At 44.3% G+C, this 23,273-nt stretch overlaps 1 protein-coding gene across 1 annotated transcript in view; it reads right to left on the reverse strand.

Moving 5' to 3' along the window:
- Positions 1 to 23,273, reverse strand: part of CTNNBL1 (catenin beta like 1) — a 158,666-nt gene that overhangs the window by 7,612 nt on the left and 127,781 nt on the right. Inside the window, exons 12-15 of the mRNA XM_060120252.1 lie at positions 19,660 to 19,757; positions 18,155 to 18,235; positions 3,891 to 4,028; positions 3,589 to 3,661 (exon numbers count right to left, since the gene is read on the reverse strand). Coding sequence (XP_059976235.1) covers positions 3,589 to 3,661; positions 3,891 to 4,028; positions 18,155 to 18,235; positions 19,660 to 19,757 — 390 coding nt within the window. The remainder of the gene's footprint in view (positions 1 to 3,588; positions 3,662 to 3,890; positions 4,029 to 18,154; positions 18,236 to 19,659; positions 19,758 to 23,273) is intronic.

Below are 23,273 nucleotides of genomic sequence, written 5' to 3' on the forward strand. Positions count from 1 at the left end.
TAGCACGTTAAAAAAAAAAAAAAAAAAAAAGGAAGCAACCCAAACTGAAAAACAAAATTAAAATCAAAGAGCACAGACTGATGAGCTGGCTTTCTTTGTGAGGCTTTGTTTTCTCGTGCATTGTGATGGAACGGAGGGTGGGGGCAGGAGGGGGAGGGCGTGAAGGCTTTTAAGAGGTGGGACTGAGCAGAGCCCAGACGCCACCCCTACCCAGCCCTGCGGTAGCCTCGCCCCTTTTCAACCTCAGCACTGCCCGGAGCTTGCTCACTGCACCACTTTCAGGGGCTGCTGAGAGGCAGCCTGTGGCACAGCTCCACCGTCCAACACCGCAGGCAGATGGGCTTCCTGGGGCCAGCGTGAGCCCTTTATTATAACCTTAACCTTCCATCTGGAGAGAACTCTTTTCTTTTGTTTGTTTTCAGTGGTCAGCGTCCTGTGAGGACTTCTTTGACCTGGGCAATGACATCTAATTTCCTGGCTTTAAATATCACCTCCATACTACTGACTTCAAATTGTCCAAACAAGCACCTCTCCCGCCCTAATGAGAATGTCTACCCTCTGCTGGCCAACAAAGGGATGCAGGCGCTACCCGTAACCCAAACTCACCGTGTACCCAATAGAACTCGAGAGACTTGCCCAGCAATACTCCCAACCCCACCCAATGCTCCAGCCTCCCTCACCCCTGCTTGGCCTCCACTGACGTGGCAGGGTCCGTATGAAGGCCACTGATGTCCTGTGCTGGACCTCTGCTCCTTCTGCCTGGGACGTGCCTGTCCCTCTGGAACACCATTCCCAGTCCTGGGAGGAGCCTCTCCTCCCCTGGGATTCCTTGGTATGGCCTGTGTCTCCATTACTGCCCCCTTATCACTCCCTTAACGCTGTTCACAACTTTAATGCAGCACCTAGCACATCATAGTTAGTTTTGAGTATCTCTCCCAGCTAGACCATGAACCCTCAAGGACAGGGATCTTGCTTATTTATTCTTCCTTGTATCTCTAGTACTGGATACAGAGCTTGGCACCCAGCAATGCCAGCTGAGTAGTTGTTGGAGTGTGTATTTCACTTAGCTTGATTTCTACATCTGTGTTCCCCAGAAGACTATAAGCTCCATGAGGGCAGGTGCTGTGTGACACCTTAGTAGCACAGTATTAGCACTGTGCCGAGCCCTGAGGAGAGTCTCAGTAAACATTTGCCAATTTCAATTCACACAGGGTAGGGTTTAATTCAACAATGTTTAAAATATTCACCTGGTGTCCATTATGTGCCTGGCATTGCTCTAGGTGCTGAGGAGACACGGAGAATGAGCCAATGTCCCTACATCACGGAGCTTACAGTTTAATGTATGAGACACAGAAACCAAGGAAACAAAGACATAAATAAAAATAATTACAGACTGTGATAAGGGCTAGGAAGGAAATAAACTGGGTGCTATGATGGGAAATAACACATGGAGAGAAGTGGATTGATTCGGGATGGAGACTGGAAGCAGACATGGCAGCTTTACTAATGGACTGGCTGTGAAGGGTGATGGCGAGAGAGCTGAAGGGCTGGACCTGGGTCTGGAAGGATGGATCTGGGAGTCTGGACAGAGCGGGAAAAGCAAGCAACAGGGGAGAGGAACAAGAGTGGTGGGAATGAACGCAGCATCTGTGCAGGCTGCTCACGGGCTCACCTGCCCAGACAATCAACAAATGTCTATTCAGCACCCAGTATGCGCCCAGTGCTTAAACAGGCACTTGGGGAATAAACTGGGATCTGAGGGAGACAGAGGCTGGCTCACAGCAGCTGAAAATCCTGAATAACCTCAGGTATATGTGTTAGGATCTCTGAAAGAAAAGCATCCACCTACTACGTGTCAGCACCTGTTAAAAACACTTCTCCTTTCTCAGATCACTGTTTTGATCACAGGAATGGAGGTGGAGGGAGAAGCCTAAATGCAGGAGAGTAGAGCTGAGAGTCATAAAAAGTTCTCACTGAACATGTGGGCGTTGGAAGTAAATGCCATTTAAAGGCTGGGGTTGCAAATCACCAGAGCTGCACCTTCGGGAGGAGGTGGCATGACACTCTGAGCAGTAACTCATGTGAACGTGACACTGAGAAAGAGGGAGCACCCATGATGCCACTGTGGAAGATGCTAGGCTAGGCTCATGAACAAGGTCCCTCTTTCCTCTTTCTGAGGGAGAAGACAATAAATTCCAATGCCTTGAAGGCTCCATCTACAAAATGGGCACGACGGATTTACCATCCCCACCCTCCTGGGAGGGCTGTGCCGATCATGTGATTTCCAGTCCTATGTTTTCACTCACGCTGTTCCTTTGTTTTGGAATGTCTAAGGCCCAGCTCAGTGTTACTATTCCCACAAGGCTTCCCATGGGGTTTTAGCCATGCCTCACTTATAATGCTGCTAATGATAATCATCATCATAATAGTTCATAATACTCATAATAGCTAACATTTGCCAAGAACTTATTAACTTGAGATATTTTCCATATATCATCTCATTTAATCCTTTTACCTAATCTATGAGGTCCCAGAGCAATTGGATACCTTGCCCAAGGTATCACAGTAAACAGCAGAGCCAGGATTCTGTTTCAGGAGCCAGATCCCAGAACCCATGGCTCTTAACTTCTCCTCACTTTATTCTATGTATCATTTATCTCCACATTTCATCTCCCACATGTAACAGGAGTTATAAGCCACTTACAGGCAAACCCTCTGAGTAAATCTAGCCTAATCTCTCATCTTAGAAGTGGGCAGGACAAGGGTCAGAGAGAGAGAGAGAGAGATGACGTGCCTGCAGTTACGTCCATCACGACTCTCTCTCTGAACTCTGGCATTATCAGTACTGTAAAGGCCAATACAGGCTTCTAGCCGCCATGTGTGTTAGTCTGTGGAACTGCACCACAGAGCTGATTGAGAGCATGCTCACCGACTGGAGGCCCCTTGGGAGCCACTCCAGCTGAGTCAGGCCCAGCCAAAGATACAACAGCATTGGAGAGACCCGTTGGGGTAGGTGAAGGAAATTCGCCCAAGCACTTTCTGTGTGCCAGGCACTACACTGGATGCTATCATGTAGGTATCCTGTGAACTTCTGCAAAATGTCTTCTAGATCATGCTCACACAGCTGGGGGAAGGCAGAGCTAGCACTGGAAAGCAGGCATGCTTTTTCTGCTACACCGCACTGCCTCAGATTCACTTCCTTCTGCCTTAATTCCAGGTAGTTCTTGTTACTTCCTTGGTTTTTTCCCCTAAGAAAGCAATTTCCATCCATTACATGCAGTTTGGAACTGGATTTTTTTGTTTATTTCTTGTTTGGTGTTTTTTTGTTTTGTTTTTATATTTCCAACACCTAGTGCTTCTTGTTTGTTATGTGTTTTTAAAATTCTGGAACTAGAGGGTCAGAGGCAGAGAATACCTAGGGTAGTCTTCGGTATTCTGACAAGATGACCTGGATACACACTGAACTGGACAACACACTTAAGCCTTCAGTGCAGAGAATGCTATGCACCAAATTCCAGGGATATTGACAGAGACAGAAAGCATCGTCTAATTCCCTGGAGCCCCAGACACAAGCAATGTGCAACTCACCCTTGATGATGTGCCTGACAATTTTGATGGAGCTTCCGCGCATATTTAGGATTTGGTGAACCCTCTGGCGAATCTAATAAGGAAGGGGAAGAGTGGAAAGAGAAAGAAAAAGCATCATTTGCCCTGGTAGACATCAGAATACGTCGTATTGAAAGTATTCACCTTACCCCCATCCCTAAAAGAGAGGGCCCACGTAGAGTGAAGTAATTCAAGGAGAGTGTGATTCACTCCATTCTACCTAAGCAGGTGGCAAGCAAGGAGGCAGGGAAGGAAGGGCCCATCCAGGGGCAGCCCCCTCCTACCTGGGGCACATTGGCATTGCAGATCTCTGCCATGATGTAGCAGATGTGCTGGAGAACAAAAAGGCCTGCGTCCAGGCGCCGGAGGTAGAACTCATCCTCAATGTCATTGTCTATGATTTCTCCACGCCGGACCATGTCCTAGAAATGAATGAACGTTTGGGAATAAAAGCCACACAGTGAGTGAAGGAGGAAAGAATAGGTTTCTAGTCCACCCCTAATACACAGAAGAGTAGTAATTACCACTACAACAACAGAAGAAAACCACTCTGCCTCGATTTGCCTCCTGCTTCTCCCATTATTCTAAAGTATCTTATGTTCTCTTGTTGGCCCAGGGAGTCAAGATTAAAGTCCATTTTTCCTACACAGTGACTCAGGGCCAAAATGATCCCATCAACATATTCAACCTGAAAAAATAAGCTGATGGGGACACAAATCTATTCATCTGCTTCTACTCATTCTTTACTCTTTCGTTCCAGCCTCCATAAATAACCTCTCTACAGATATACTTAACTCTCTTTCCCTTCCAGATCAAGTTAACCTAGGGAAGAGAGGTCTGCTTTCTCTACAATTCTGTCTTGGTACCCTGGTGATGGCACAGGTACCCAATCTATGTGTCCCTTTTGGCTTACATTTTGTTAGATGCAAAATACTGCCCATCTTTCCATTTCATTCCACAAGTTCAATACTCCCTCAAGGCCAAAGTCCTAATGAGTGATGGGAGTCTCTTTCCTAAACTTTTGTAACCCCAGACCTATCAGACTTGCTGTCCCCATATCTATTCCTCTCTAGTAGATTCTTTAGAAAAAACAAAAACAAAAACAAAAACAGCTTTATTGAGATACAATTGACATACCATACAATTAGTATAGTCAGAGTTGTGTAACCACCATCACAATCATTGTAGAATATTTTCATTCCCCGCCACCTCCAAAGTCCCTCATCCTGTGGATTATCACCACCTCTGCCAAGAGGGCTCTTCTTCCCAACTCAGGGACTTTAGGGCCTTCCTTCCTAGGGATTCTGGGGTACCTCTCAAGCCAACGCTATTTTTAAGCCACCTCTCCTACAGAGCCTTCCCTGATTACTTAAAGCTAAAAACACCCCCTTTCCAAAATTCCCGACAGCACCCTTGCAGGTCACTCCATGACACGACCTCTTCTGGCACGTCATATTCACACTGATTTCAGTTATCATCAGCTCCCTGTTTCTATAACTCCCTTTATTTCATGAGGGTGAACTGTGAGCTCTGTGAAAGTGGGGACTGAACTTTGTCTTTACATCCCCAGCTCAGTAAACATCCATGCAGTGAATGAAAGGAAAAAGACATCTCTGTTTCAGGCTGTTAGCTCTCAGGAGTCAGAACTGGAGGAGGGACTCATTCTACACGACTAGCGATTGGTCTAAGAAGACAGGTGCTTGAATACATGCTTTTGATGACAACAATCCATTTCTTAATTCCGTCAGTGGTTTTATGGCCACGGTTCCCTCTGACAACTCAGGCTCCTGTCACTGACAGAAGCCCTTGGGACTCTGCTTTCCACTCTCCCAAACTCGAAGGACTTACCACTGTGGTCATCAATCTCCAACCAGCATCCTGCAGAGACTATTTAGACGCAGATAACATGCTTCTTTATTTGCCCAGGGGGCCAGCCTGCAGCTACACAAGGCTACTTTTCATCTCACTCCCAAAGGTCTCTGTCTGAGAGGCAAAAGAGGGTTCTAGATTTGCCAGGCCTTGCACTGCCCAGTAAATCACCACCACTAATTCATAGCTTCGTTTAGTAGCAAATTCCTTGGTAATCTGGTAATAGTGCTAACGTTCATGAGGTAGTCATGGAGCATTGGACTGATGTCCAAGGAGTGTAAAAGTAGAAGGGCCTCTTTAGTTTCTCATTTGCTCATAATCATAACTTCCTGCTCCAGAACTCCTAAGTGTTCAGCAGCTGGGGGCCCAGGAAGGAAAATTACTCTTGACTTTCACTCATGCAGAAAGCATTTGCTGCTAATACTTCACATTTCTATAATGCTGCAGAGTTTAAAGTGTTATTATGTATATGGTCCTTATTACCAAATTTGAAGAGAGCAGGGAAGGGATTATTAATCCCACTGTACAAATTAGAATCCAAGGCACACAGAGGTTAAGTAAGTTGCTCATAATTACCAGTTACTAGAATATGGACTCCCCGGGGACAGGAATCCTGTCTGATTCACCTCTGAGGTGGAAATGAATAACATGAAGCACAGGGTTCAGATCTGGACCCTGCTAAATGCCTAGTGGCAAGAACACCTTTCTAAGCATTGAGTTAAGGCAGAAAAGGAATGAAAATGGAGGTAAGGGGATGCCCTGGTCTTAGTCACCAAGAAGCTGACTGTCTATCCGGGAAGGTCACAGTAACACAGAAAATGACCAAAAAGTAAACGGATACAGTGTGCCCACAAATTTAAAGTCATTGCAAGTGGTGGGTGCTAATCAGGGCTGGTTAAGATGCTAGGACATTGGGAAGAAGTGACTTTTAGATAAGGTTTCAAGGCTCCTGACTGGCAGACATAGCAGAATGAATGCCTTAAGAATGAAGGCCTTCCTGTGGTCTGAAGCCTTATGCAAAATGCCTTATGCAGTTCATACTTTCTGCTCACTAGCCCCCGACCCATGCACACAGCACAAACTGGCCTGCCCTCCCTTTTCTGGCCCCATCACTTTTGCTTGTAATGTTGGTACTCCCCCCAACCCCCAATCTCTATCATAATGTATTTAAAGTCTAAAACGTGATACTCCTTACAAAACTTCTCCTGAGATCTTTAAAAACTTCTCAATGCTTTCCAACTTGCTATGATTTTTCAATCCTCAAACCCCCCAAATTTTGGATTTGTACCTCTTTTACAGCACCTCCCATGCCCTGTCCTGCAACAGTTATTCAGATGTGTGCCTCTTTCCTGTGTAGGTTCCTTGAAAGCAAGAGGTGTAAAGTTTTAAATCATCTTTGTACCTAGAAAGCACCTTGCATGGTACTTTTTTGCATAGCAGACTCTTGAAAAGCATTTGTGAAACAGGATTGGAAAAATGCAGGTTAAGTTCAGCTGTATTAATGAGCTGTGTGTGCTAAGACTTCTGTGGATGGGGTAGGAGGGGAAACATTAGGAAATGGCGAGGGACAGTGCCTTGGAGGGCTAGCTGGTGGGAAGCCTGAATGCTGGCCAGAGAAGTGAGATATGGTGAGCTGCAGACTACACTGTGCAGGAAAGTGAATGAGAATGTGCCAACACCTCTATGACGGACACATCAGCTTAAACTGTTGAGAGGCAGGCAGGGTGTACAGCTCGGAGGCCACAGTATCAGCCTAGGTGAGAAGTATATCAGGTGGGGAAGAGAGGAGGGGAGGGGAGGGGAGGGGAGCAGAAGAGAGGAGAGGACAGAGACCAAACCCTTAGAAGTTTCCAAACATGGGAACTTGGAGAGAAACATATTCATTCATCTACCTGGTAAAAATTTCCTGAACACCTAACTATGGGCCAGGTATTACATGATGTACCAGGGGCGGCAAAGATAAATAAGACAGTCTACATAATCAAGGAATAAGACAGTCTACATAATCAAGGAGATTAAAGTCTAATGAGGTTAACAAATATGAACAAACTTCTTTTTTAAATGCATTAACGGCTATTATGAAGGACCTCTCAAACTGTACTGAGTGCCATGGGACTCCAGAAGAAGGACAGACTAAGTTTGTTTTGAGGAGTCAGCAGAGTTCAAGGGAAATGTAACATTTGAGCTGGATTCTGAAGGAATTTGGCAATCTGGAAAGAACATTCTAAACAGAGGGAACAATAGCATGGGTCAACTCGGCTAGGGTGGAAGAGAACAAGAGTGGAATATCACCGTCATTAACAGACAGAAAGAAGAGAAAGAAGGGAGTGTTCCTTTGCTTATTAGATCCTAGCTACCGGCAGATCATAGTTTTTGATTGATTACTACATACCAGGCGTTGTGTGAGGCAGTCTGAATAGCCATTGCTACCACCATCTACCCACCTGGGAGGAGCAGCTAATGTTTACTGGGGGCTTATTATAGTGCCAAGTGCTTTTCCTATACTGATTCCTTTACTTCTCACAAATATTACGCGGTAGGGATTGTTACCCCCATTTCCGATGAGGAAACTGACTCAGGCAGAGCAACCTGCCTAAGGCTAGTGGGTAGGAGAACTAGGATTCAAATCCAAGAATGTGCTCTTTTCATACTACCATGATTGTGTAGGTATACGTTTTAGAGCTGTTTGGAGAACAAAGGAAGATACTAAATAACAGAAAGGCTTAAGAAATAGAGTTTAGCAAAATTAAATTTCTCCAATTACGTCAGAAGTGCCCCTGGTGATTTTTTCTTTTTCACACTCTTCCCCACAATCTGATCTTCTTTTAACCAGACATAATGTACCTTCCAATTTCTCTAAATACTGTCATGTGGAAAGGATGGACCCAAGAGAGCACTGACAAATCCTATTTTTTCCTCTTTCCTCAGAACTTCAAGACTCTAACAACGTTCAATTCAACATTCTACTTTTAGACATAAGGCCACATGATTTGAAAGTGAAATTTTCCAATGTAGATCTGAGATACGATTACAGTTCATCTCCAAGAGAGGCATCACCATCACCGCACTGAACAGGCACAAAGATGAAACACAGCCTGGCTTCTAAGACAAAGTTTTGCCCTGACAGATTTAGAAGCATCATAGAAACCAGCACACAGAGAAGGTGACTGCTGTCAGGATAGTCCCTAATCTAGCCTGTTACAACTCTGTGGCATGGAATATTTACTGCTGAGTGGATTCACGGAAGCTGAGTACAAATGTGTACTCCATGTTTAAAGGGAAATTAAAAAAAGCAGGGTGATTATGTATTATTCTGCTGGAAAATAAGGAAGTTTGGGTACAGTTCTTTTAGGCTTCTCAAGTTCTGGTCTGTTTTAGAAAGAAGTAGGATGGTATGTCACCTTTATTATCCACCCGTCTTACAATGTGTGAACAGAGTCAACGTCTTATAAATGGATTAATGCATTTTTGGCTCTTTTTCTCCATTTCTAAGACACTAGATAAAAATTTGATCTTGAGGTAAGGACGTGATATGGTTCTTTGGATTTCTGTGCCTGAGGAAGACCCAGACATCTTAAAGAACTAAGCAAATGGGATCAGATCCCAACTCTAATACTAACTTACTAATGTCCGTAGGCAAGTCATTTAATTTTTCTTGGCCTTGGCTTCTTTGCTTGGAAATTAGAAGCCTAAGCTGGATCAGGGAAGGGAAATAGGGTTCTTGAGTGCCAACTCTAATTCACTGTCATGGCTGCAGATTACCATATTGGAAAAGCGTTGTGCAGCCAAGTTGGAGCTTAGTAGGGGAAGAACACTGAAATCAGTCAGCACTGTTTACACCAATCACAGGTTGGGGAGTGTAGGGGGGCTGACCTCTGTCTTCCCTGATCTGGCCTTCCTGAAGGTTCCTTTTAGCTTTGATAACCTGTGGCAAATCTAGGACTGAAGCACCTTCATAACCAGATGCAGTGAGTTTCTGCCTGCATATGGGTAAATGGACAGACGGGAGCTGTTGACTGACAGTGCTCCTAGACAGTCAGAAGAGCCACTGGGAGACATGCCTCAAGTAGAAGACACAAACTGTCACCTCAACAGGACAATTAGCTCGTCCTCTCATCGATAAATTAAACTTCCCTATAAGAAAGAGACAACCCCTGGATCTGCTATTATATTAGACAGGCTATTTTAAAACAATCTGGGCAGGCAAATCAAGTGCTCTTAAAATGGGAATATGATTAATAGAGATTAAAGAGAAATTCCAAAAAATCAGTAACCTCCTTAAGTATTGTAAAGATACCGTACTTTACAAAATTTCAAAGTGAAAATCTATATATACATTGAATTGTATTTGAAATATGACAGGAGAGTTAAGATTTAAAGGATGTCTTCCACAAATTAATTCATTCAACTCTCACCTTTGAGAAGAGTGAAGGTGACCGTCTTCTCTGTGAAGCAATGACAACTCAACATCCACATACAGCATTTTTTACTTTTCAAAGCAGTGGATCTGCATTAACCTCACTTGTTGTATATGCCCAGTGTTGGATATGTACAGCAAACACCATTTTCAGATTTCACAGATGGAAATATTGAGATAGATGTCAAATGACTGTCACTGAGTTTCGGTTAGAGACTTGACTGGAACATGATTTCCTAGTCCAAAACCTTTTTCTGTTAGTCCTTTCACTCTGACAAGGGATGGGCAGCAAAAATGGAATAATAACAGCACAATTTCCTGAGTCCTTACTGTGTGCCAGGCACTGTGCTAATAAGCACTTTCATGGACTTCTCATTTTTCCTTAAACCCCAAGAGGTAAGAATCATTACTATTTTCACTTTCAAATGAGAAACTGAGGCTTAGAAGAGTTGAGGAACTCTCCAAAGGTCACAGGCTCAGAGCTGAGTTAAGTGCTGGAGACAGGATAAAAACACACACAAGACTGGCTCCAAGCCTGTGAGCACTTCCATAGTTCAAAGAAGGAAAGTCTTTGTTTTATAGACCTTTTCTGGTATTAGCATATGAGCATATGAGTTCTTTATGCTATATCTGGGAACTACTGCAAACCAGCAGCATTAAATGTAAGGTCATCTGGCTCCTTTGCCTGTCTTTTCCTTATAAATTGAAGAAACTTAAAAAAAAAAAAAGAGGGGGGTGGGAACCTATAGCTAGACCAGCAAATTCCACACACAACTTGGGAGAGTTAAACCAAAAAAAAAAAAAAAAAAAAGACACTCTGGAAGGTTTTATTTTGTTCATTCCATAAGAGAGGGCTAGAATAAAAAAACTTAGATGGTAATTCAGTGAATAGCTCATTAAGTAGAACAGATTGCAATTCACAGCAGCATAAGCCTGTTTGGGGGCTGCTAAAATAAACGGCTTCGTCTCCTAAGACACACAAGGAGGTGGTACGTGGCGCATCAAGGTGCCATTTCTGCAGGGCTGTGTGTGTGTGTTCTAACCCTCCTCCAGCCACACCCTCACTTTAAACGTTAATCTGTCTTTGGGAGCACTACCAAATCACTACCTTTCCAGGTGTCTCTATCGCTCTCCGCAGGCGAGTCGCAAGCCTCCAAATGGGCGTGTGGATGCTACTCCTAATCTGCCCCTGACAGGCAGCGAGCTGCCCCTCGCCGAATCCCTCTTTTCTTAATAAGAGAGGACATGACTCAGAAACCCACTGGGGGTCACAGTTACTGTCTGTAGTCATGGGCAGGAATTGCCCCACCATTGAGAAAAGGCCAATTTCCTTTTTTCTTCCAAAGCAAAGGGAGAGATAGGTATGTGGAGTTGGGGGAGGCACAAGCAATAGCAAAACAGAATCTTCCTCCAAGAGCTTCTGAAATAGGGCAGACTGTTAGAGAAGGATCCTAGGACTGCAGGTCACTTTCAGCAGGGGAAACAGAGGCTGGAGAATAAGTAAAAGGGATTTTTTTTTTTTTTGAGAATATACAGCCAACTGATAGCAGCTCTAATAAGAATCCAAGGATATCAGGCCAGAGTTTGCCCAACAAAGGGAAAACTATGTGTTAGGCCAGCCTTAACACATGAGCATGTGCCAGGTTTTTACAAACAATCTCATTAATCTTCAAAATGACCCTCTAATAAAACTATCATGAAAACGAATATACATACACACACAGGGCAAGGCATTTCCCCAAAGAACAGAATTATGTGTGGCAGAGCTGGGATTTAACCTTTGGCTGTACGACCCCTGGGTTCATGTTCCTTCTATGGTACCATGATGCCTCCATCACAGGCAGGATTTCTAAATTCACTAAAAACAAACAAACAACTAGACTACTAGACTATTCATCTGAATTTTCACAACATATAAGCCAGCCTTGAGAGAACCAGGGCTTCTGTGAAGTTGGGAGAGACTGTGGACCGCCCCCTGAGAGAGGACAGAGAGGATGAGAAAAGCAAAAACAGAGTGCTCAAGGCTACACTGCAAGGTAAGAGTCAGAGGCGGGGGGCCAGAACTCAGGCCCCCCAACTTCTCCAATGGTAGGAAGGATGACTGTGATCGGGAAAGGCGCGGGCAGGGAGGCAGGAGCGAGCGGGTGAAGGGGCATATGGCTAAATCTGCATCTAGGAAAGAGGCAAGCAGGACAGGGAAAAGCACCATAGCATCCCCTGCCCCACCACCTCTGGCTTCTACTGACTGTAAAATGTGTTCTGCCAAGTTCATAGACTGACAAGTTTGGGAACCACTGTTTCAAGAACAGCTGAGAGGAACTCTCAGCAGGACTCCATTTCTTTTAGGTTTGCCCAGGAGCTTCCAGCAGTTAGCAGAAGACCTGACGGCAGTCTCACACTTCCACTGTCTACACACCTACCAGTGCTTTACGATCACCAATCCCACTCATTCGTTCCTGCGCTTTACCCCCTTTGTACAAATCCTTAAATGAGTTTCAAATGCTAAGGAAATAGTCTAAGTCTGTTTCAGACATCACGGCCTGTGGATACTGTTTCATTACAAGGAGTCCCTCTTTCTCTTTCCAGGATAAAGCCTGGGATGATTCAACTGTGGCAAAATTTGCATGCAATTTGTAAGTCATTATGGTGCAAAGTATGTGGCGAGAACACTTTATTGAATAAACCTGCTGAGAATAATTTTCCTAGGAACTCAAAAAAGGAAAACCTTTCATCAAGGCTCTCCTCCTTCTTTTAAAATCCCTGCCAGTATCTATATAATTATGTCTTACTTCTGACACTCAGAAGCCTGGCATTTCTGTACATTTAACCAACAGAAGCCAGAAGGAACCCATGAGAAGTCAGGATATCTTCCCAACAACAGGGGCCTTGGCATTTTCTGGGCTTCTTGCTGCTTGGGGAGTCAGGTGAAATCTGCTGAGACAAGCACCCTGGGTATTTATAGATCACAGAGAACTGCTGCTCACTAGAAGAGTCTTAAGAATTACATGCCCTTTAAAAGGTTAACCAGGAAGCCCAAGGGTATGTTCAGATACACTGTGGCCCTGAAGTCGCATGGACACTGAATATAACGTTAAAGCATTGGGCAACTGCCCAAGATGTGAAAGTCTTTCCTAGTTACAGATTGCTGTAGCTAATGTGATTTGAACTGAGTATGTATACAATTATCAGTTTGTCCTGTAGACTCTTCTAAATAGGAGTATCTTTCTGTGTTTAATATAACTACAGGTATGCCACAGAATTTACACAGTTGTAAAAAATATTTTTTTGATGATGGGGCTATTCAGAGAAAACAAAAATTAGGGTTAAAATGAGAGTTTAGATGTAATGTAGAAAACTCAGGACCCTCTATCTTCCTTAATACCCATGGACAAATATTAATTTTATCTCATGAGTAGTTGTCCTTCATTTACTGCATGTTATCACTATGTAGGTCCTAAGAATATGATGAACAAGAGATTAGAGTCGCACAGACAGAGAGTAAACAAACATATAAAATAATTACAGGTTACGAAGAAGCACTGGCATGGGGACACTACTTTACATATGGGTGTCACTGAAAAGCTCTCTGAGGGGGTGACATTTAGGCTGAGACCTGAAAGTAGAAGGAGGCACCAGCGTGAGAAGAGGCAGGACAAGGGGAGAAGCAAATGCAAAGGCTATACAGCTGGAAGTTAACGCACAGCAGCAGGAGAGGAAGTGGGAGAAGTAGAGGGGACTCAGATCACACAAAATCTTGCAGTATTAGGGAAGGAAGAAAATCATGTGTGCAGAGAGGTGGTGGTAGAAACAGTGCTCACAGAGAAAAGAAAACTAAAGGTTCTCTGGCCACCTCTACAGCCCAGGACCTGTGGAAGCAGCTTTCACGTGTGTTATAGCTGTGTCACCAAATTCCTAAATATGTAATTCCTCACAGACCCACAGGTTGGGACGTATATCGTAAAAACAAAACACCAGAAAGGAAGAAAATAAAGCTGGGTAAGTTAGGCTATTTGTCCGCAGTTGGAGAACCAGAAGAAGCCTGGCTCTAAAGCCCATGCTCCCCCCTCACACCTTCTGCCCTGGAATATAACTTATCACTCGCCCCAAAACTTAACTTGGCTTCCCACTGCCCCTCCTTTGCCCCTGTTCCTCTCTAGTCTGGAAATGTCTTATATGTCTCCTCCTTTTAAGGTTCACCTTGAATTCTGCCTCATCCACAAAACTGTTAGGGTTGACTCGAGGTACAGATGGCTTCCCTCCTGCTCCTTGGATTCTTCCAGCCCTCAGCAGCGGCAGCAGTACCCCTGGGGCCCATTCTTCTTTTGACACTTCCACCTGTGCTCACCCCCAGCCAGTGCCTAGCTTAGTGCCTTGCACAGAGCAGGTGCCTGAGAAACATCTGCCAACTGACTGGATTCTTTTCAGTGAATCTTGGTCAACTGCAAACCATGGACACTTGCACCGTGCCCATGGGAATCTGAAGTTTGCAGGGAAGATGGTGGCTCCGAGACACTAAAAATGTCAATACTTGATCCCCCTTCTCTTGGTCAATACCTGACCCTGTTATTTAAGGTGTTTTTTTGTTGCAGACTTGGCAGAGTATATGAGATATTTATTCATTATGGATATGACAGTCAATGTTATCAAATGCCTGAGAAAAAAGTATTCAATTCAGGTCAACAAATATTTGCTGAATTCCCAGTAGGTGTAGGACATTCAAGTTTAATGGGGGTGGGGTGGGGTGAGACAACAAATCATTTAAGAGAGACTTAAGAGAGTAGGCTGCATGAAGGAGAGACGAAAAGAGGTGGTTTGTTCCAGGTCACTTCATACCTGTGAGGCGGCTCATTTGGCAGAGAGCGCTGCTCACAAACACGTCCCTCCCCCCGCTCCCCGCCACGACTCTCCCAGCAACACTGAGGCTGCTGAGCACTAATAGCCTTGGAATGTTTGCCAGTGCCCAGCAAAACAGCCTTGGCATCAAGGAGACAGGTGTTTGTCAGGGAATGGCAGGGCCCTGCGCCTGTGGCACACAGAAGCACCGTGAGCGCTGGCGAGAGTGGCTGCAGCCATTACTCTCCGTCAGTGCTAATCAATTTCACACCCTCTTCAATGTTGATAATAGATAATCTTGTGGGAAGCAGCCCAAGTTTCCTTTTTTTCTTTTTTTTTAAAACATCTTTATTGGAGTATAATTGCTTTACAATGGTGTGTTAGTTTCTGCTTTATAACAAAGTGAATCAGTTATACATATACATATGTTCCCATATCTCTTCCCTCTTGCGTCTCCCTCCCTCTCACCCTCCCTAGCCCACCCCTCCAGGCGGTCACAAAGCACCGAGCTGATCTCCCTGTGCTATGCGGCTGCTTCCCACTAGCTGTCTATTTTACGTTTGGTAGTGTATATATGTCCATGCCACTCTCTCACTTTGTCACAGCTTACCCTTCCCCCTCCCCATATCCTCAAGTCCATTCTCTAGTAGGTTTGTGTCTTTATTCCCGTCTTACCCCTAGGTTCTTCGTGACCTTTTTTTTTTTTTTCCCCTTAGATTCCTGCTCCCTGATGCCCAACAGCTTACTCTGGTCTCTCTCAAAAAACAAAACAAAAGAAAACAACACCCTCCCCACAAAAAAAAAAAAAAAAAAAAAACCAAAGTCTATTCCAGGTTCGCCTCAGATGAAGCATCTGATGGTGCCGATGCCCTGGTCTGCTAGGACAACTCCTTCTGGGTTATCTGGTAAGGAGGATGATCTTAGGAAAAGGACTGCCTGGCATACTTAAAAGTTACATGGGAATTCCAAAGGAAGCTAGGAAAATCTAACAACAGCAGTAGCTTTTACTTATTGAGCAAAGTAAATACATAGTTTATGCTTAGTCTTCATGATAGCACTGAAAGGGAGGTGTTATGGCCATTTTACAGATGAGAAAATCACAGCTCGGAGAGGTCAACTCATTTGTCCAAGGTCTCAGAGCTAGGAAGCAGCAGAGCTCAAATTCAAATCCAGGCTTATCTGACCCCCCACCTCATGCACACCTTTCTACTAGGCTGCTGCTGGCACTCCATGAAGAAGTCGCTGATCAACCTCTCATTGTGCTTTTAACCCATTTCATTTTCAAAAAATGGCAGTTACCGAAGTATGCTCACCTGAATCTGAGGGAAAACGTTAAGTTGGAGGGGATTTGAGAGACCTCCTTTGCTTATGCCACGTTATGGCTAAGAATCTGGGGCTACACAAGGCGCAGTGACAAGGTGTGGCGAGGCAGTGATTTTGAGGTGGGTGCTTGCACTAAAAAGCTAGTCCTCGGACTCCCAGGTGCTCCTTCAACCAGCCCTGAAAATCTCCTTCAGCAGATAACTTGGGGAATTCCGTCAGAGCAGGAGTTCTAATTGTCCCATGGCTGTTTCCCTACAAAAGTCTAGGGAAAGTTCAATTTGTTTCTAATTATCATTCAGTCAAAGATGAAGAATATATACTTTGGCACTTTAACAATCACTAAGTGTCAACCATGTACAAGTTACTGTGAATGGAAGAAAAGAGGGAAGAGGAAAGTTTAATCAAAGAATAAAATAAAGGGGGTGAGGTGTGTGGAATCAAAGGACTGTGTGTGGAACATGCTGGTATCTGAAGTCCAGCCTCAGAATTCAGAGTCTCTGCCATTTACCCTGTAATAGTATCACCACATTAAAGAAGAAAGTCCCAGTCAATCAATTCAATCAATCAACAAACATCTGAAGACTTACTAGGTTTAGAGAGCACAGGGAAATCACAAGAATGATACATATGGTTACCTATCTACTGGTATTCATAAATGAAGGTACAGTTTGTGAAAGGGAATGGGTGGCTTCCCCATGGTGTCTAGAAGGGCACAGACAACAAGGTCGCTGTTTCCCCCAAGCTCTAGTCTCTCACCCTGGCCTGAGGCACAACTTGAGGGAAGACGCTAGTGTAATTCCCAGTGTACACAGCTCTGCCTCATGGCTGGCCTGCCCCAACACAGACGGGAGGGGTGCTGAAGCAGGCTCTCCCACCAGTGAGGCTCAAAAGCCTCCAGTGTGTCTTTAAGGCAAGAAGAGTGAAAAGAAAATAGAGTGATATAGCAAATCCAGATCACGAAGAAAATGGGCTCTACTACAGACTTTGAAAAAAGCAAAAAAAGGATCATTGTGCAACATGACCATAGACTGAGGGTACTTCCCTGGTGGTGCAGTGGTTAAGAATCTGCCTGCCAATGCAGGGGACATGGGTTCGACCCCTGGTCCGGGAAGATCCCACATGCCGTGGAGCAACTAAGCCCGTGCACCACAACTACTGAGCCTGTGCTCTAGAGCCCACGAGCCACAACTACTGAGCCTGTGTGCCACAACTACTGAAGCCCGAGCGCCCTAGAGCCCACGTGCTGCAACTACTGAAGCCCGTGCTCCTCCACAAGAGAAGCCACCGCAATGAGAAGCCCGCACACCACAACGAAGAGTAGCCCCTGCTCGCCGCAACTCGAGAAAGCCCACACGCAGCAACAAAGACCCAACGCAGCCCAAAACAAAGAGAATACAAATCAGACATTAACCAATATGAAAACCTGCTCTGATTAAAGGGACAGATGAGAAAGCTACAGAGGACAGAGACAGCAGAGAACAAAACAGAAGCAGATGAAAAATACAGGAGGTAGGATAACACCCTAGGTTAAGTATGGCTTGTCAAGAAAAAACATCTAGCAGGTTTCATCTCCCTCAGCAACCACCGCATCAGACAATGCGGCTCAGTCACTCTGACCCGGTGTGCAGGCCGTGCTGCAGAGCTTTGAGCTCCCTTCTCTAGGTCTCCAGGTTTCATCTACAAATGCGGGAACTGGATTCAATGACCTCACAGTTTCCTTCCAGTGCCTCCCTATGACTACAGAAGCCAGCAAGTGTGTGTGCCGAGACACACTCTGCCACTGTGGTACCAAGTCACAGCACTGTGCTGTGGTCAGATTTTCGAAGAGAAGCTCTTGTCAAGGGTACTTGTACTACCACCCAGACTCCCAGGTCAGACTGGGATCAACTGTACACATCCATCCTCTTCAGGGACTTCACTCCTGTTAAAAGAGCAGTTATAACCGCTGGCGGACTGTCATCTGCCCAGCTCTTACGACATGTTAGGTGGCACACAAAGGCAGATGGCACCTTTGCCCTTGCCTGTCCTGTGGGGAGATACGAGGTGCACAAGGGACCCAATGGAGTGCAAGTCAATAGCTGGCAAAAGACAGGCAGGGATACGTACGTGCTTTTCCCCTTCAATCTTCTTGTCGGCCACCTGCATTGCATCCAGATATTTAAAATGCAATTCCATCAGCCTGTCAACCTGAAAGAGAGATACTTCACAGGCATGAGTGAGAAAGAAAGAGAATACCAAGGCAAGAGGACACTGGAGCTCCTATTCGTCTTACTGTCACTCCCCACAAAGGGAGAGCCACTCTACCACTTCTCACTCTGGATACGAGCTTTGCTGCGGAACACATCAGGAATGGATCAAACGAATCGGGCAGAACAAAGCAAACACTTGGCATGGATGTAGTTTGAACACAGGCCATTCCCGAAGGACACTATGCATTCCCAGCCCTTCTAGGACTCCCCTGAATTCACGTTGTTAAAAACAAACAGATTAAAAATTCAAGTCCCTTCTTGCAAAGAGAAGAAGCATGAAGTTACATACTTGATATTCACTTAGAACTATATAGAAATTTCTTTTTTCAAACTGAAACCTTTCATGTTCAGATTCTGCCCCAGAGCTGATCTTTTTTTTAAAAAGGTCTAAGTAAAATCTCTTTAGTTGCTTTTCAGTCAGAAGAGAGTGCAAGAAAAACTCCTTCACAACTTAAAAAAAGCCCCTGACTTTTGCTTAGCAATAACCTAAAAATCAGTTTCAAACTTAGCAAAAGTCATGCTTCAAACATGGCCTGAGGAATACTGAGTGGGTTTGAAAGTTTCATTTTTTCCCTAAGACTTCCAAAAGATTGAAGGAACACTGTGAAGCCAGCCTAAACTTCTAACCTCTCTTTTTACTGGGTTGGCACCACTATGGTTCTTGGCAGCCCTGGTATTTACCCAGGAGCTGGTATTGATTAATAGTAGATGTTGCTTCAACACAGCATCAGACAGTCAGGAAGACTGTGCCCAAACCTTCCCTGGTTAACAATGATGACCCTAAGATCTTATATATTTCAGTTTACAAAGTATTCTCATATCCACTATTTCCTTAAACATTAGAAAAACCTGATAAGGCAGGCAGAGAAGATAGAGAGCAACCCTAATTTTAAAGATGAGGGAGCTGACGCACAGACATTAGATAATGTCACCGGGGTGACATGATTGCTAAGATAGGTTCTGTGTCCTAACCCAATGGCCTCTTCTTTTTTTTTTTTTTTTTTGCAAACAACAGTTGCATTTATTTGTATTACTTACATGGTAACAAATGGTTTCACTGCATATTAAGAATTTTTAAAGTACTGACCTGATCTTTTCCTCCTCATCTTAATGATCCATAATGGTACACTGTTGCGTACAGAAGTGGTTTCAAAATATTTGGGGTCAAGGGCAATGCATTAGGAGATGAAAGGCAGAATAACCAGAAAAACCTTTGAGATCCAAACCAATGGAGTCCAGATGCTGGAGAAGATATTTTAGGGCAGGAACACTTAACCCAGCACTCCTCAGATCGCATCAGGGAGATAGTGATTCTATTCCCGCTGGTCCCAGTCCCATCTTTACAGTCTAACAAGCACCCACCTTCTCACTGTCATTTTCAGTGAATTTATTCAGAAGTCGGGTCCGCTGCTGCCCTCTCAGGTTCCGCAGAAGGGAAGCCAGGATCGAACAGACATGCTCTGGGTTGGGAAGGAGAAAAGAGAACATGTTGTGATCAGAGCAGTAATTACTACCTCTCTTCAAGCCTGGTCTGGTTCTATTGAAGGAGGAATAAGTAGGTCTTCCCTGACTGCTGCTATTGATTAATAAGACAAGAACCTAAATTGTGTCAATGGAAAATTGAACTGATTTTCACATATGGTGCAAGAAACATATTCAAAAGGGATTATATCCCCAAGGACAACTTGAGCAAGTGAATCAAAACTAAGTTAGGGGCCTCCCTGGTGGCGCAGTGGTTGGGAGTCCGCCTGCCGATGCAGGGGACGCGGGTTCGTGCCCCGATCCCGGAGGATCCCACGTGCCGCGGAGCGGCTGGGCCCGCGAGCCATGGCCGCGGGGCCTGTGTGTCCGGAGCCTGTGCTCTGCAACGGGAGAGGCCACAGCAGTGAGAGGCCCGCGTACAGTAAAAAAAAAAAAAAAAAAAAAAAAAAAAAAAAAAAAAAAAAAAAAAAAAACTAAGTTAGAATTTCTGTTCTGCCTATAATTGAGTTTTATTGTCCGCAACAGAACCTCAAACTAATCCCCCCATTTACAGAAATAACCTGTAAATAGAGTATGAATACTAACCATGAGGTGAGCACATAATGAACAAATAAGACATGTTCTACCATATTCTCAAATTACCTAATAACTTTCCCAGGTAAATATCTGAGAATTAAATAAGAAATATGAAAGGGTCCCAGTGCTATCACTTACATTCTGGTGCACCTAAAATCCCTACCTCAAGTTTAAAGACAGCAGGACAGTAAGGACTTCAAAAGGATAACAATGTTTTTTCAGTCCACATAACCTATAGGCTTCTATTATGAGATGCTATTCTTCTAGCCAGGGAAGAAGAGGGTAATTGAAGGGTATATTATAGGCTTCAGCTGTAAAGAGGTTCTTTTCTTTAAAAAGAATTTTTAAAAACCAAGGATAATGACGTTGAAAAGGAGATGGCAGAGTAAAGTTTGTTTTGAAATAAAATGCTTCACAGTGTGGGCAACAAATATTCTGTTTGAAAACTGACTGAACATCTTCATATGCCAAAGTTTGAGTTCTCAAGAAGTCACTTTCCTCACTTATATCAGAGAAGCATTCCTCACTACTTCATTTCCCCAATCTCTTAATGCTAGAGTTATTCAGTCTTTAGACTTCTATTTCTACCTCCTACTCCTTCCTCTATCTACTTTCACCTCCCTGGGGATCTCATCTAGTGCTACAGCTTTAAAGATCATTTACGTGCTGACAACTCCCAAACTTGTGTCTATAGGCCAGTCCTGTTTTCTGAACACAGGCTCATGAATTCACCTGTCTACCTGCTCTCTCCACTTGGTTGTCTAACAGATCCTTTAAACTGAACATGGTTTTGGAACCAAGCTCCTGACCTCCCTCCTCAGGCCCATCCCCAGTTTGTTCCACTGAGTTAATGGCAACCAGGTCCTCCAGTTTCTCAAGCCAAAAACAGTGGCGATATCCTTGATTCTCTTCTTTCTCACACGTCCCACAGAAACCTTGTCAGCTGTAGTTTCAAATTACAGCCAGGACTCCATGTCTTCTTACTGCTATTCCCACTGCCATTACGCTGGTCCACAGCACCATCACCTCTTGCTTGGAATACTCAGCAGCCTGCTTGTGGGGCTCTCTGCTTCCACCCTTGCCCGCTTTGGCCTGATCTCCATAGAGCAGTCAGAATGATCCTCTAGGTTAAAACCTAAGTCAGACCCTATCATTCTTCTGTGTAAAACCCTCTAATGGCTCCCCACTCACTCAGACTAAATGCTGTTTCTAACGTCAGACAGGTTTCTGCCCTGGGGCCTCTGTACTTACTGCTTTCCTTGCCTGAGATGCTCCTCACCAGACTATCTGCATGGCTCAATCTTCAAATCTAGTTTTACTCAACTGTCATCTTCTCAACGAGGCTTTTCCTTGACCACCCTATTTAAAAATGCAGTGCTCCACTACCACCGATTTCCAAGTCTTAACTGCTTTATTTTTCTCTTCAGCATGAATTATCTTCTAAAATACTGTATAATTAATTATTTGTTTTGTTCACTGCCACCCTTCAATTAGAATATAAGCTCCTTGAAGGAAGGGATTTTAGTCTGCTTTGTTCATTGGTATATCCCTGGTCCCACAACAATGTCTAGCACATAGTAGGTGCTTTAGAAATACCTGCTGAATAAATGGGAAGAAAGCAGGCCCTCAATACAAGTTTTTGGTGGTGGTGGTGGTGGAACCAGACAAACAAATCACTCTTGAACTCTGGGTATTTTTCAAATGCCTTTGAATAGCTTTCACCTTTTGTATATAGTGCCTATCCCAAGTTCAGAGTAATAGCACCCTTGCATTGGTAATATGCTCTCAAATCATCAGTTACAAAACGGTCCTTAAAGATATTTTGCATTTGGGAGTAAGTGGATGACATTTTCTTAGGGAGCCATCAGTTTGAATAAAATATCTCTAGTCAGTAGATTCACTTTTTCTTTTTCTTTTTTTTTTTTTTTTTTGCGGTACACAGGCCTCTCACTGCTGTGGCCTCTCCCGTTGCGGAGCACAGGCTCCGGACGTGCAGGCTCAGCAGCCATGGCTCACGGGCCCAGCAGCTCTGCGGCATGTGGGATCTTCCCAGACCGGGGCACGAACCCATGTCCCCTGCATCGGCAGGCAGACTCTCAACCACTGCATCACCAGGGAAGCCCAGCAGATTCACTTTTTTAAGTATAAATTTTTTCTTAAAATACGCTGTGGAGAGAGGTATTATACCTTCTCAAGACCCCAAGTTCACCCCAATATCTTTCTTCTAACTTCCGATGTAAAGCTGGGATTGAGCTGGTATAAGCTCCACCTTGAAAAAAAGGAAGGGGCACGGAACAGGAGGAGGGTGAGATGAGGGTAGAAAGTGGCGAGTGGACAGAATAGGACCTGTCTTCACAGGAAGGCAAAAAACATCATGAACCTAGGGTAAGGAACCAAGACAGCTCAGCTCAGGGTGACAAAGTATAATAAGAAGGGACGTCTTTGGAGGCTCACATCAGGCAAAAACAACAAAAAAACAAACTTCTGTGTATGTCAAGGAGAGAAGATCAGAGGAAGAAAGAGTGGGGGACGTAATCAGTTCTGCAATCTTGGGCCAAGCAACTGGATGTGGCTCTGATCTCTTCAAGTTGGTGAACAGATGTGGGACAGGCCATAAAAAATGCAGTGAATTTTAACAAGCTTAGTTTTGAAACTTTGAAATTACTCAGCATGACAACTGGTAACAACTTCCATGTATATATATGACAATCTGACAACCACAGAGGAAGAAAAAAAAAATCAGCCAGAGAGTTCTCATAGATTATCTAGGCCAAATCTCTTATTGTACCTATAGAAAAATCGAGGCCCAGAGAGAAGTGACTTGTCCACACAGCTAATTGGTGAAAGAGGTAGAACCCAAATTTCAGATTACTCACTCAATCATTCACTGACCACTTACCTCTGTGCCTGGCAAGCAC

Source organism: Mesoplodon densirostris, chromosome 16 (genome assembly GCF_025265405.1).
Source record: "Mesoplodon densirostris isolate mMesDen1 chromosome 16, mMesDen1 primary haplotype, whole genome shotgun sequence".
In the NCBI taxonomy this organism is placed as follows: domain Eukaryota; kingdom Metazoa; phylum Chordata; class Mammalia; order Artiodactyla; family Ziphiidae; genus Mesoplodon; species Mesoplodon densirostris.